At 43.8% G+C, this 15,412-nt stretch overlaps 1 protein-coding gene across 1 annotated transcript in view; it reads right to left on the bottom strand.

Moving 5' to 3' along the window:
* Window positions 1-11,512, bottom strand: part of ptprub (protein tyrosine phosphatase receptor type Ub) — a 174,350-nt gene extending 162,838 nt beyond the window's left edge. Inside the window, exon 1 of the mRNA XM_073486118.1 lies at window positions 11,443-11,512. Coding sequence (XP_073342219.1) covers window positions 11,443-11,512 — 70 coding nt within the window. The remainder of the gene's footprint in view (window positions 1-11,442) is intronic.
* Window positions 11,513-15,412: the final 3,900 nt, after the last annotated feature.

Below are 15,412 nucleotides of genomic sequence, written 5' to 3' on the forward strand. Positions count from 1 at the left end.
GATTGATTTCAACTAGAACATATCCACCACAGATGCAGACACAAATGTTTCTTGGAAAGAAAAGTCTGTCTTCTCAATCTCTGTAGAGAAAGCCGACAGACGGACAGGCCGGTCCTAAATCCTTCAGCAGGAGTTTGTGGCGCCACAGGGACTCACTGGACTGGGATAAATCCTCGGTTCCATGGCCTAAGCACTGAATGAGCCCATTCCCCCAGGAGCACATGTGCCTAACCAAGCCAAAAGACAACCAGTGAAGCGAGGAACCCTCCTCTCAGAGGTAAAACCTAGTTAATTCATCTGCCGTAATGACAGTCTGAGTCACTATCGCATCTCTCCAATCCACTGCTGAATCCAAATCAAAAGTTGCCTCCTGCTCTCACTAACACATGGAGGATCACAGAACCAGACACTCACTCCTAACCCTGGCTCAGAGAAAGGAATTAAGAAGTCAAGTTGTCTGGGAGGCGTTTTCCTCCTTTGCTTTTCCAGTCAGGAGTGAATAAAGCCAAGTTAGCCAGACAAACACATTCCTGTCTGCCTCTTATTCTGGCAGCACTACCTCAGACGTGACTGAGTTAGCCCTCCATGCTGCGCAGTCCCTCTGATGGGATTAGCTCTTAAAGACTGTGGAAAACAATTCCCTGCTCCCTCTCAACAAGGTCAAAACAAAGCATTGCTGTGTCACGTCATGCGCTGATAATTCTGCCAAATATCCACCTGCAGGAATGTTTTCTAATACGCGGCTGCTGATACCAGGAATAAGTGCAACGGTTCATTGTAAATAAGAGTAATGCCACGAATTAGGTGGGCCATTTGATCTGACCTTTCTGTGTTTGGATAAACCCTCCCTACACTGTTATTATTCATACTGGCATGCTTCCATATCCTTTCTAAAGGGCAGCAAATGGCTTCACTTGTGGTGCACAGGCTACAGGCATCAGGTTACCTCTGCATGCAGATCACAATAAAAGGCAGGACTAACAAGAGTAGTAGCTACCTCTGTTTTCACATGCTAAACACAGGCTATAAGTTTCAGTTTCTACAGCAGAGGAGGGCAAGGACCCGAGGGTATCAGGCTTTTAGTTCTGCCTTGCAGCTCGTTCACTCAGTTAATGAGAACATTAATTACATTCTGCAAAAAATCTCTCAAAAACAGCAAGAATGTGTGTGTGTGTGCATTCACAAGAGAGATGAGAAATCATGCATGTTTCGTTTCAAAGGTGCTGGTGTAAGGCAAATACATCTGAACACTGCTAAAATGCCCCAGGGAGGTGTACAGCAAAATATTACCATTTTCTAATTAGGCTGAGACAAATTAGAAAAAGTTTGAATGTGTGAGGAAGGAAGATAAAGTAGGAAGGTGGAGTGCACACTGTAGGTAAACAAAGCTATCTGCTGTAAAGCCTATTAGCAGAGAGCGAGGGATCGCAGCATCAACAGGGTTCCATTGTCAGTTGTCCCATTGTCACATGATACCACTGCTAAGCAGAGTAATACCCATATTAACCACCATTCTCCTAATGCCTTTTCTCCTGTCCCCTGTGATCAGCCTACTTCCAGCCATAATCCCGGCCTAAGCTCATTCTTAATTACCCTGGCTGTCCAGGCAGACAAAGGCCACGGCCGACCTGCTCAGAGGTCCCTGACACTCAGCTACTCTCCAAACACACAACGGCTCCGAAGTCTGTTTCTATTCCAAACCCTGACTTCTTGATCTTTGCAGTGCAACATATTTTTTCATTAAAAGAACATGTCCTAAGCACAGTATGCTAATTTTTTTCATTAGCATTTTCACACCATGGAGGAATAAAGCAAACAAAAGCTCCATAATAATCCACATGGCTGTGATTTATGGAAGTTCACAATGGCCAACGGAGTTCAGCAAATATTTACATATAATCATGTAGGAACAATCACCAATCTGCTCCTTCCACATATACAAAACAGTCAGTCGGGCACTCGCCAGCGTGCATACAAACACCCAAACACCCACCCACACACACACACACACACAGAAGGGAAGAGCAATTATTCTAATCTTCTGTTTGTGGTTTTGAATTAAGCTCTTTGTTAACTACACCCCGTGGGCTCCCTGGACATTCTTGCATATTTCTGTTTTTTGTGCTAATGTGAGACACGCAAACCGTGCACTGCCTTTGGCTGCAGAAGGTCCGCGCTATTTGAAAATGGCATGAAAGCTTTCAGTCCACATTAGTGTTTCCAAGCCGTTCTCAAATAGTTTGCCATTCATATCAAAATGCCAAAACCAATACACAAGTGCAAAAATCCTCTCCATTGGGCATGCGCGACACCTCTCTGAGCCAGCAGCTTTACAGTAGATCACATCACGATGGTGGTGTCAGCATTTTTCAAAAGCTCCTCTTTTCCCCCTGCTCACTTGACAATGTGAGACCAGCGTTTTAGGAATCATCCACGGGAAGAATTTTCAATAAGGTCAATTTTCAGTGCCAGCTTACTGAAGATGGCAGGCTGAGAACAAAAGCATTTTCAAACATATCCACATGAGTGTTGACATGGTCTTCGTCTGACTGTAGAGGGAGACTTGAAAGGTTCCTTAGAGGAGGTCATGTTGGTATCTACTTCAATCGACCCACAAGCCCCTCATCTCATGGAGCAATCACCTCCCCATTCCCAGTCTTTTGAGTTGGGCAGCCACCACAGGGACAAACAATGGCCTTTCAAACTGTTTGACAAACTGTCTTTCAAGAATGGAGAGAGGCTTAGCAATCACCAGCCCAGGAGGACAGTGAAGGACACTGGAGGGCTGTGAAGTGCCCTGAAGGAAGGTTCATCAAGCCTACCCCAGTCGAATGGAAGATCACCTCTCTGGGCGTGTGTGTACTGACCTACACATCAAAGCACATATGCAGGCATTATTATTAACTGTGTGTTGTCCCTGTTTCTGAGCAACACAGTAACAACGCAGTGATCTGAAGATAAAGGGCACATATTTTCTTGGTCAGGAGCTATCTCTCATCATTAGCATCCCTGCAGAACTGACTCACACACTTTCTATCACACTGGGCAGCACATAGAGATTATTTTTGCCCTCAAGCAATTAAACCACCTTGTCAAAAGAAATGAATAATAGACACTGTTTTACACAAATCAGCTGTTAATGAGTGACTTGAATGGTGCATACAAAATACTGTGACATGAGGGAAATGGTAAAAAAGGGGCAAATCCTGAACTGCTCGCCCCTGAGTTGTCTCGCAGCTACACAAAGTGCAGCCTCAAGGAGGGATAGGGGTGTGTTTTTATGAAAAAGGAAGTCGCAATCCCCTGAGCGAATGCGGCAAGTCATAGTGAGGGGGATTGTGATGGGAGGTCATGTAGGATCGAAAGGAGAGTTTCAAGAGGAAGAAGACAATAAGCTGACTGTGACAGGCTGTGTTTGAGAAATCAATAGGCTCTGCTTTTGTTCTGCCTCTCACTTCAACACCTGAATCAGAACAAAGCGTCCAAGGCTGGCCGAGCTCTTGAACTCTCTTTGCTAAAATCACTGTGCAAAAGCTTTTCAACCCGACTGGCTGTCAGAAGCCAGTGTGCTGTTGGCATATCATATCATATCATATCATAGCGTGCTGCCGTACCCCACATATCCACTGTTTCTATTTAGATAGAAGATACCAATTAAATGCCCTTTTAGTTCAGAGTAGAATAAGGATTCTGCAATAACAACAAAAATTACAAAGCTTTTATTTCTCACAAATCCGGCAGACTATTGTGGATTTTTCCCTGCATGAAACTGTGATGAAATTGCATGCAACATTCACGTCAATGAAATTCCAGTTTGGGTGAGTCTGATGTTTTCACTTCAACTAAAGATTTCACGGACTTCTAGATGAAACCCTGTTAATGACGTCCAGCCAAAAACGATGTGATTCAACATCACAATCTTGTTAATAAGATTGTAAATCAAATATACACCGATCAGCCACAACATTAAAACCACCTGCTTTATATTCTGCAAGTCCCTCTTGTGCAACCAGGACAGCTCTGATCGATCAATGCATTGACATAAGACCTGTGAGGGTGTCCTGTGGTGTCTGGCATTGGGATGTTGGCAGTGGATCCTTTGGGTCCTGTGGGTTGGGAGATGGGGCCTCCATGGATCGGACTTGTTCCCAGAGATGCTCGATCAAATTGGGATCTGGGGAATTTGGGGGCCAGCCTGACGCATTGGGCTCTGTCATTTCCTGCACTGTCTTGCTAGGAGGGCCACTGCCATCGGGGACTACCGTTGCCATGTGGGGGTGGTCCATAACGGTGTTGAGATGGGTGGTCTGTGTCAACTGGCATCCACATGAATGCCAGGACCCTAGGTTTACCAGCAGAACATTGCATTGTGCTGGATGATCAATGTCACTCACATCACCTGTCAGTGGTTTTAATGTTGTGGCTGATCCGTGTACATGATATATGTGGGCAACAGGTTTGGAATCAGTCCCTTGACTGATTCACCGCCAGCTGGCACCTGCACTACCACAGCTTCCATGACCTGCCCATAACCCACCAGCAACAGCAGCTGTCACAGCTGAGTGTCACCGCTGTGCCATGCGCCTGTGCTGCATGGAAACATGAACAAAATGCGTTCAATTCAAAAGCAAACAGGGATGAGTAACGCAACTTAGATCAGATACAACTGAGCACATATGGCATTTCTTCAAAAGAGCTCAGTTTTAGTTATATTTCATGCTGTGAAGGCCCCAAACACTACGCCCGTTTAAATCAGCACACTAGACATTATCCATGCTCCGTTGCACTTTACTGCTCTTCAATTTCCACTGTTCTAATAAAGTTTATGTGAAAGACTGTCAGTCTAATAAGTGTGAGATACATCAGGGTGATAAGTGTGTGGGTTCATGGTTGGGTCTCTGAGGATATTTCTTTGCCTAAAGGGACTGGCCAGACCAGAAATACCACTTCCCCTCAGAGAGCAGGCATCACGGCACAAAGACAACTAAAGCCTGCATCCATTACACCACCAGGGAGAGAAATGTCCTGAAGAGAGTGTTTTGACTTTTAGAGGAGTGTCAGCAGTTCAGATTTCACTGGGGGGGTTCATATGCAGAGGACTAGAGGCAGCTCAACAACAGGTCAGAACTTGACACTGCAATCCTGGCCTAATCCTTAACCCTGACTCCAGTGACCTGAGCACTCATTACAGTACTATATAAACCACAACAGAGGGCCTGGAGAATCTGGCTGCAACTTTGTTGACACAGGAGAAAGGTAAAGAACTGAAACACGGCCAGTGGGCTAAATATAAACTGCTCAGGAGGCTCTCTTTCCTCTGGGTGGAGGATAAGGAGCAGCACTCGCAGCATCAGTCTTGCAGACCCACTTTTTGCAGTCTGGAGCTCGCTACCCCGGGGGAAGAAAACACAAGGAGTGAAACGGCTGCAACTCAGAGCCCTGCTTATTTCTTCGTTGGATAATTACACATCTGTGTGTACGAATGTGTGAGTGTGCTCTCACTCTCCTTCACATCCAGGCTATAAACACTGGCCCATCTGTGTTGAATGATAAATTTCCCTGTCCATTATTCAAGTAAAACATATGCTTTTTAGTGATAATGAGCATAATGGCCCTGTCATTTTAGACCAGTACATCAACAGGATATTCCGGAGCTTATTTGTAATATATACGGCCTTCTTATGGAAATGAGGCTCCCTCTTTTGATGTCTGAGAGGATTTCTACTTTTTTTCCTGTCCTTTGGTCTACACAATACTGCGAACGTTCCTCTGCTGCACACCCTGGCTCCTTGTATGCGCTTACATCATGCGAGTCCTGGCTGGGCTGGCTGATTCCCACTCCTACATCAAACTTACAGGCCACAGGCGGGATGCCACTTTGATCAAATTTAAGTAAAATGGACTTGCCGGAGTTTGAAAGATCAATACCACATTAATAACACCTGGCTGAGGGCGCTGAGGAGCCGGCACTCTGGCTGTCGCTGTGGAGCAGAAAGGAGGAGGCAGGGCAGCTGACTGTAAATCTTTCCATCTTGGCACCTCTTCCCGGGTGCTGGAAGGTCTCACAGTAACCTGTGAAGAGCTCACAGTGACGGCAGATCCAGCCCATGCTAGCATCCGTGTCGGGGCTGAGCATTCATTTGTTCCTTCTTTTCCTTTTCATTCCTTTCTTTCTCTCCCTTTTAGTCAAGTTTGCCATCTTACTTTCCTCTTTCCTGTCATGTTTCCCTTCTTCCTACCTAGCATACTCTCTGTAGTCGAGGCCTTTTGTGGTGACAGTGTCTGACCCACCTGAACTCAGCTGCCTTGCATCCAGGGAACATTGACCACTTAAGGTGAGCGGCGTGCTTGTGTGTATCTTTGTGTATGCCCATGCGTCAATCTGCCTGAGTGCAATGTAGCAGTGAAACCGTGTTAAGGAATTTCACTGATTTGGAAATTTTCGAGTGGATTTGAACATGAAGCACAGACACAGTGCTCTAAAAAGAGCGCTGAGTGAAGAGGCTGAAGCATTTCCAACATGGTAAAACTGTGATCTTTGGCGCCTGATTTCCAGCTCTTAAACAAGGACGTAGCAGATGCATGCACACAAAAGTGTAAAAGCAACACCCACACATGCATTCATATACAGTATTTTAATCAATATGTTAAAATATTCATAGCACACAACGCAGAGTGCAAGTTTCAAATTTATAATAATAACAATTCCCTCTGAGTGGGTCCATTCAGAGCTCTTTGTTAGTCTGCAGAACTGGTCAGCGAGCTTGATAAGAGAAAGCTCGAGCACATGGAGGAGGGCCGGGCTAAATGGCAGAAGTGGCACCCAGCAGGAACAACCCTGCTTTTGGACACTGCCCTCTTCTCAAAGGCAACGACCCGCTCTTTCTCTGCACAAGACTCCCAACTTGTACTTGACCTTTGTGAGGAGCAAACAATCCTCCGCCCGAGTGCGCCACAACTCACAAAGAAAAAAAGGAAAAGAAAAGAAAAGATAAAAAACTGGGACTGATTAGCAAACAGAACCATAACATGTGATAATTAAACCAACAACAAAATGCTAAGCAGGATTAATTAAGCACAACAATCACAAGATGTGCGAGAGCTGCAGTCTAGCATGAGGGAACAAGCAAAGGTGAGGTGCATCACAAAGAACTGAGACCAGCTCAAGACGGAGGAGGCCCCTGTTTGGAGGAGTACCAGTCATGGCACTCGGGATTAAGAAGAGTCTATTGAGCACATACAATAGATGGATATGTTTCATCTTCCAGTCTTGTGAGATGAGTGAGCCAGTTGAAGGGGGCTGGCGCTCCTCCACATAGCCCCAAATTACAATAGATCAGAGACAGGGACTGGAGGAGATGCACTGCAGAGCAGAGGACTCGTCTCGTAAGCGCCCTGTTTAATCACAAGCGCTGACGGCAAAATGGCCGAGCCCAGCAAAAGTCCTGCTGCGCAAACAAAGCATCGTGACAAACTATCTGAATAAATCCCTTTATCATTCACAGCTTCCCTCTCTGAGAATCCCCTTCTTCTTCCCCTCTAGTCCCCTCCCTCCTTGTTGCAAAGTTTTCCATCTGCTCTCTGAATTGCTGCCCGTGATCCCGCAAAGATGGAAATCAACCAGTCTTTTCAGGAGGCTGATGTAGGCCCAATCCCTGCCTCCCCTCACCCTCTACCCACAGATGGTGGCCTGGCTCCTGCAGGGAGCACTTCCACTTTGTGGATCCGTTGCAACTCTGTGGTGCGAGAGGCAGCATTTTCTAAATGGTGGTGACATTTTTTCTTTCCTACAATAATTCACAAATGCATCAGGCTCTTTTTTTCTCCCCTCATTCAGTTAGATACCTACTATTATAGCGAAACACATTTAATGGACTCTCAAGAACCATCAAATACACAAGTAGGCGCTGTGAGATGAATAATGTAACAGTAATGAACATTTGCAATAAAAAAGAACATTTAAATTGGTACAGCAAGCACATTTAAATTGCGTCAACACAATTTTTTGAGAAATTTAAAGAAATTTGATCATGTACTGAATAGATTAGTCCCCTTTTAAAAGGTGCACTATGTAGTTTTGGGGGGGAAAAAATAAATCAGAAGAGAAAGATCTTCATTGATTGATTTTTTTATGCCTTAACAAAATAAATAAACAAACTCTCTTCCTTCACATGTTTGAATAAACTGAATACACAAACTGACCTTAAAGGACAACACAATTTCATACTGTTTTATTTTGTTTATATCTGGCAGACCCTGCCACCTTTCTAGCTTCAAACAGTGTTCTGGGGACCTTATTTTCCTTCGAGAACAGCTTGTTTATTAAGTTATGCAAAAAATAAATATTTCTTGTTTGTATTATTACCTCATTAATATTGTAAATATTAAAATTCTCAGTGTGAATTTCTTCTCCAAAACTACATAGTGCCCCTTTAAGCAGAGCCTTCTTTATATCATGTTTAATCTGCTGTGTATCCATTCACCTATTCATACCTGTATATCTGAGCAGCTTTTGTCTATAAAATGTCAGAAAATAGCGAAGGATGCTCTTTAAATGTCTTCATTTTGTCTGACCACGAGTCCAAACCAAAAGATATTCAGTTTACCATCATGTGTGACAAAGATAAGCAAAATATTCAGATTTAAGAAGGTGACACCTGCAAATGTTTGGCATTTTTGCTTCAAAAATGACTAAGAAGATTATTTGATAATCAAAATATTGCTGCAGCTCTAATCCCTTCATGCTTATATGTGGTAGTCGTCCTGTGTTGCGCTGCTGCTGGTGTTCACGCAGTTCAAACTTGAAGCCTTGAGTATTATTCATTCCATGCCATGCTTTAACTCGACAGCACTTTTCATCTCGATCCAAGTGTTATCTTATTCACTGAAATAAGCAAAAAGGATCTTCTGTCTTAACTTTAGATCAAACTGGGAAATGAGTCATGAGACGCGGGATAATTACACCACTCAGTTGACAACATTTGCTGCTAATAGAGGAGACAGATGGTAAGTGAACAACCATTCAATTCCCATAAGAGGCATCAGAGGAGTGAAAGTGTCATATTGGGCTTCACACCAGGACTGAAAAAACACACACAGACCAAAACCCAGGAACTGGACTTTCGTGTTCATCACCTCTTTGTGTCGGGGAAAATATGATTCGGATGTGATATTTTTCTCCTCTTATCAGCCTCAACACAGTCAGTGCAGTGCAGCAGAGAGCGTCCATATTTCATAGCCTCTAATAATTTCACCTCCCCTGAACTGACAGCTTGGACCGGCCGTGCCATGAGCGAGAAAGAGTTATGGAAAATATGGATTAGATCGAGAAAGGCGAGAAATCCCCAGAGGAGTGCAAAGACTTAACTGTTATGAAGCATCCAAGGTTGAGGCGTGGTCTTCACACAATCACAGCAAAGAAGGCAGAGTGTTAATCAAAGATTGTTGGAGCCAAGGCTGCATTTATGCTCTTTAATTTCTCCTCCTACTGGATGAGGGCATGACGGGAGCCAGGCCAAGCAGGGGATTATAGGCACATAGAGGAGAAGCCACAGAAACTACTAGGGGAGGTAAAAGTGCAGATGGCGAGGCTTGCAACACTCGAGTTAACAAACTAAAAAAGCGACACCATGTAGATATTTGTTGACAGGCACTCTCACACAGCCGTAGTGAAGCGTCACCGTTCCATTCAGCTCTTTTTAATTACCTGTGTGTGATTTAATCCTTCATATGTCTCAGCTCATTCCTCTTAATGATTTGCTCCATTCAGCTCTTGACAATACACATTCTGCTTGCATGGTTTTGTTTTTTTGTCGCCGCGGTTGCTGCTTTTCCGGCGAGTTATTCTCACAGTGTTTCTTTGGTGAGAAATACAAACGTTAGCCACGTTTCTATTAAAAAGAACATGTCAAATCTCCTTGTGATCTCGACATAATTAAGCTTTTTCTTTCAAAATGCATGTGACAAACACTGTGACGCATTGTTATACAGTGTTGAAGCAGCCTGCAGTCTAAATGTTATTAATATTACTGCCTTATTACCATGTGTTTATGTTCTACAGGGGTGAAATTATGCATGTGTGTGTGTGTGTGTGTGTGTGTGTGTGTGTGTGTGTGTGTGTGTGTGCGACAAAGACACTCAAACAGGCCCAAGCCATTTCAGCCGTTAGACAAAAAAGCATCCAAAACGCAGCTCTGTAATTACATTGCATGAATGCCTAATAGAAATCAGAGAATAAAAGCAGATTTTGAAAACACAAATGTGATGAATATGAAAAGGTCCGTGTCAGATTCCTATAAAAGACGTTTATTTTTGCCACTCTGTCTCCCTCTCTTTCAGTCTCTCTGATATGTGGCCGGTTTTCAAATGTATTTATCCTGCTGGAACACTGCTGCGAGAATGAAACGAGAAAAAGTCAGAGTGTATTTCTGGGGAACAATTTCGAGAAATTGCATAATTTTGATCCTTTTATCTGAAAAACACACTCTCACCATGTTCCAATCCAGCTTGTTTGCACACACAAAATAGCAAAGACGACTTTGTGAGAAGTGAAAGCCTCCTCTGACAACCATTTAACATTTGAGCAAGCATCATTTTTCCTCGTCTTTGGGAATATTTTCATAAAGCATAAATATGTCCACAGCCAGACAAACCAAGAGACCAGAGACAGCTCATCACATCAGGAGAAACATCCAGCAGCTTTGAGAATGAATCTGACTGTCTCCCCACAGTGGATGTTGGGATGTTATTATATCAAAGTTGGCATGAAAATGCCTCATACCTCATTAAAATGTAAACTTTAAAGGAGTCACAGTAAAGCACTATGCGCCAGTATGATGCAGCTCCAGATTCTGGTCTCTGGCTGTCATCACAGGCTGGTGGGATTTGGGAGATTCATGCTTACAAATATTGAGTAAATTGCCTGTAGGTCGTGGGAGTGTCGTTGACTCAGTGTTAAGAGAAATTCCCCGCTCTGAATGAGCTGATATCTAACTTTAAATCACAAAGGCAAACACCTTTCAGGCTACCTGGCGCCTTTAAATTAAGCTTGAGCCATAACAAGAGAGCAGAGGCAGCGTAGCGCAGAGGATTGTGCTGTTTTGGGAAATGGGAGCTTCCCCCCCTGAACACCCAGCCGCAGCCCCCTTAAATACCCAACATTTCTGCAGGAGTCTGGCACTCACCAAACTTAACACATCAGTTTATAAACTTATGAGATAATACAATTTTATTTTCCGCTCGGGGTTGCTGACATTGTCCGCTTCTGAAGTCATGTGAAGCATCGGTGAGCCGCAGATAAACGCAGCAGCGTGTTAAGGGGAAGGGGGCACAAAGTTGGCACCTTCGCCAGACTCGCTCTGCTTTTGCTTCAAGTAGAGTTTCGTCCACATGTTAAAACTTCCCAACTGCGTTTGAGGAGATAGAGATGAATGTGAGGCTTACCTGTTGGTCCCTCAATGCCATCGGCGTAGATCTGAACAGTCAAAATCAAGAGAAAGGCGCAGGTGTTCATCGTGTAGCTGTTTTAGTCCACTTTAAATGTGCAGGAGAAATCATTTCATTCACTCCGTCAGGTCCGGGCGCGCATGTAGCGGAGCCGAGCCCATCTACTCCCCCAATTCTCACTGAGTGGAGTTTCAGAGACACTGAGGGAGACAGGGCAGAGCTAGTTCTGCAAACTGACGTCAGGGTAAACAGTTCAGGGAAGAGATTTCTTTCTCAAGCCCACTTTCCTTCCCTGCCTCCACTTCCCCGCGCACACAAAGTATGAGCCGGGCGCCTCCAAGTGGCGGAGTCCGCCAACGACACTGTGGTGCTCAAACGTCATCCAAGCAAAACCCCCCTAGTCTGTGTGTGTATGTGCTCCTTCCTTGGTATCTTTGTGGGGGCCGAGACGAGTTGAGGACATTTCTGGAAAGTGCGGACGTGTTTGCCTTGTTGTGACATCACCGGAGGTAAATTATCAGATTACACGCAGCGTCCTCTGGAGCCACAAAAGGCTTTTTACTAGACTTTTTGCACATGTGCAGCAGACCAAAGTCCACTTTAAAGGGTAAGTTCACCTAAAAAATGACAATTCAGTCATTGACTGCTGCAGCATTCTCCTAAACAACTGGAGTAGATAGGGACAAAAAAACAACCCAAAAAGAAAACATAAAATGGCGACATACAGTAGCAAGTCTCTGTAAGTCCCAACATCTCAAATTGATTTGAAAAGACGTTATTTACACCCTTGATGCATAGTCGAGCTCGTGCACCCACCTCAGACAGTGCTAACGCTTTTAGCTTAGCAGCTACAGTGAAAATTTCATCTTACTAAAAATGACGTAACAAAAACGTCATTCCGAATCAGTATGGGATCTTGCCAGATGAGCTATATGGAGCCATTTTATGTTGTTTTCTGTTGTTTTTATCCCCTTTTAAAACAAGTCCCCACCTACTTCAGTTGTTTAGGAGAATGTTGCTTTCACTGTGAGGCTCCAGAAATGTTTTGTGGACGACGAAAACTTCACGCAACTTGCTATCAGCAATGGGGGTAGATAATGACTGAATTTTCTTTTTTTGGGTGAACTGTTCCCTTAAGGTTAATATCAGAATTAGGTTTAGGTTATAGGATGAGATGTGTGGTTGGGATCTGGTTTAAGTATTTAGTTATGATTATTAAGGTTCAAACTAGAGTCCTAGCAAGTGTAGAAGCCTACACTTACAATCACATACTGTATGAGGACTCAATTTGTGGACAAAATCCTCAACATATTTTAGGATTAAGATTTGTTTTTGTTTGAATCAGAGTACCAGTTGGGGTTAAGCATGTAGTGGTTATGGCTGAGAGTTAGCTAAGTCCATGCAATGTCCTTCTCAGTCCTCTTCTAAGTGACAAAACAAGTGTTTATGTGCGTATCTCTAGAGACAGGGACAAGGTGCTGATGTTTTTATGCTTTTTCAGCCATTTAGCTTAATTTTAATGGGACATCTCTTAATCTTTACTGCCCAGCCACTCCTAACGGATGAAGCAACAACAGGTTGAGAAAATCCTCACTATTTTACCCTTGCATTGAATATCAGTTTGTGCCTTCATTAAACAATCATGTCATCATTCTCATGTTTTAATATCACATCAGCTCTCTGAGCTACATCTCACCTTTACTGGAAAAAGCTGCTGTTTTCCAGCAGAAGTTTGTCATGTTTTCACACAACAAACAGTTTCAAGCATGTGGTCACACCCCCTGATGGCAGGTACAACGCATACGTCTCCACAATGAATGTGTTCTCATTTATTTTCATTTAATGAGGTTAAATGAAAATAATGATTACGTGTTTGTGGAGGAAAACTTGACTCACTCTTCACTTCACTCTTGGATTTAATCCAGTGTGTAAATCTATAAATCTGTGTGTAGAAAAACTGTGACTGTGACACATACTGTTTAAATACATGGTGGTGCAATGTTTAAGAATTGGCCATTGGATTCATACTCCAACTAAATATGGGGCAGCATATCACCAGAGTAATCTCTAACTGTAGCTACCATTAGCTAGTTAGCTCAGTTAGCCGTGCAGCTAGCAGTCATATTAGCTGACCCTGCTCTAACTGGGAGCTTGCAGTCTTAGGAGAGTGTTGGTTGGTGACTGCCAGGAGGAGGAGGTTTTCAGGCCCAGGGTCGGAATGCTGGCTGGGAGGGGCACTGGAATGGACCCCGAACCGGAGCTGGAACCAGAATTAGCTGCCTCGCAGTTAACATGGCCAGACAAGGACACAACGCAGCCTCCAAGACTGTCAGAGGCCAGTTTGATGATGGGAATACAGTACAGAGGTGATTTACAGTCGCTCCAACCAAGACTTTGACGACGAAGACATGGCAGGTTGAGGCATGAAAGGGGGCCTGAGCGAGAGGGAAGTTCGGCATCAGTCAGCGCCTACCTTCGTAGGACTGGGTTGGTTTTACGTTTGGGTCATCCCCGGGGTGCCAGGGGCCAAGTCCATTAAGATAATGACCTTGGTGTTGTTGGACTGAGGGCAGACTGGGCACTACAGTGACTCACTACTATCACCTCTTGAGGTACAAAGTGGTATCACGAGACAGGACAAGCCAGGGTTAACTTGTTTGCATGCTAACTTCAGTATATATCTCTGGAACACAATACATAGCTAGATGTCTTTCATGTAATGTCAAAGGGTTATTATTTCATTCTATTGATAATTTTTACTATATTTGAATATTATAAATCAAAATCCGAACGCATTGCTCCTTTAAAAGCGTTAAAGTTGTGTGTTTGATGATGGGTTATTGGACACTAGTCATATGCTGCAAGGTGTCCTCTCGTATATCATCACTACATTACCAAGCCCTGAGATTCACCTTTGAAATTAAACATCTTGCACAAGTGCTGATGCTGCAGCCTCTGCTCTGCATGAACCAAGCTGGAGTTGAAACATGGCTGGGCTGACACGTTTAGCTGTGGCTCCAGGAATCCCAATTGGATCAACGTGCCATTATGCAGCCTATTCATCACTCATTTTGTTGTCGTGAACGTTAAAGCTGTGGATTAAATTAAAGGGGGGGCCAACAGACACATCTAAGGCTTCCAACACGAGTACACATCTCCCCTCTAATGTTGTTAGCCCTGAATGACAGATGAGCGATGGATTGCTCAGCAAATTACTTAATTTAACCAAAGGAGCACAGCGTATGTCAAGCTAACACCTGTAATTACACCTGCTTGATGCATGGCAGCCATTTTGCGCCCTGGTATTCGAGGCACAGAGTGGCAATTCATTTAAACTCAGAAGTATTTTGGCCCGAATCTGTTCAACTGCATGATAGTTTAATTTGCAGTAAACCTAACAGGATGTTGCAAAACACCAACAACAGCACAGGCGTTAGTTTGGGATGCTGACAGCTGCACTATGATGAAAGTCATTTTATCAGCTGCCAATCATGACCCCGCAAAACACAACTACATCTGCACACGCAGTGTTGTGCATGAATTTATAATAACATACCATTACAGTTCTGAAGGGAGCTGTCAAAGGCTGGCTATCAAACTATCACTGTCTATCACACTGGCTCGGCATGGCAAAGGGTGCTTCAGAGGTAAATGAACAGTGAATCACATAAAGCTGCTGCTACACTGCTATCTGTGAGGTAAACTTTGAAGCTTGGTGCACATCTGGCCACACACCACACATTTTGTTTGACACCAGTTATTATTGTGTGTTAACCCACAGAGCTGTTGGATTACCCTTTAACTTTTGTTCTGATGAATGGAGCCAAAGTAACAGGTATTTACGTCAGAAGTTAGCAAGAGTTCGTGAGTAGCATATGCATAATATGCTTCTCAGTAATGAGTGCTCTTTGCATATTATGCTTCTATCTGATATTTAACATTAGGTACTATTTATTTACAGTAAATA

Source organism: Pagrus major, chromosome 17, assembly GCF_040436345.1.
Source record: "Pagrus major chromosome 17, Pma_NU_1.0".
Classification (NCBI taxonomy): Eukaryota; Metazoa; Chordata; class Actinopteri; order Spariformes; family Sparidae; genus Pagrus; species Pagrus major.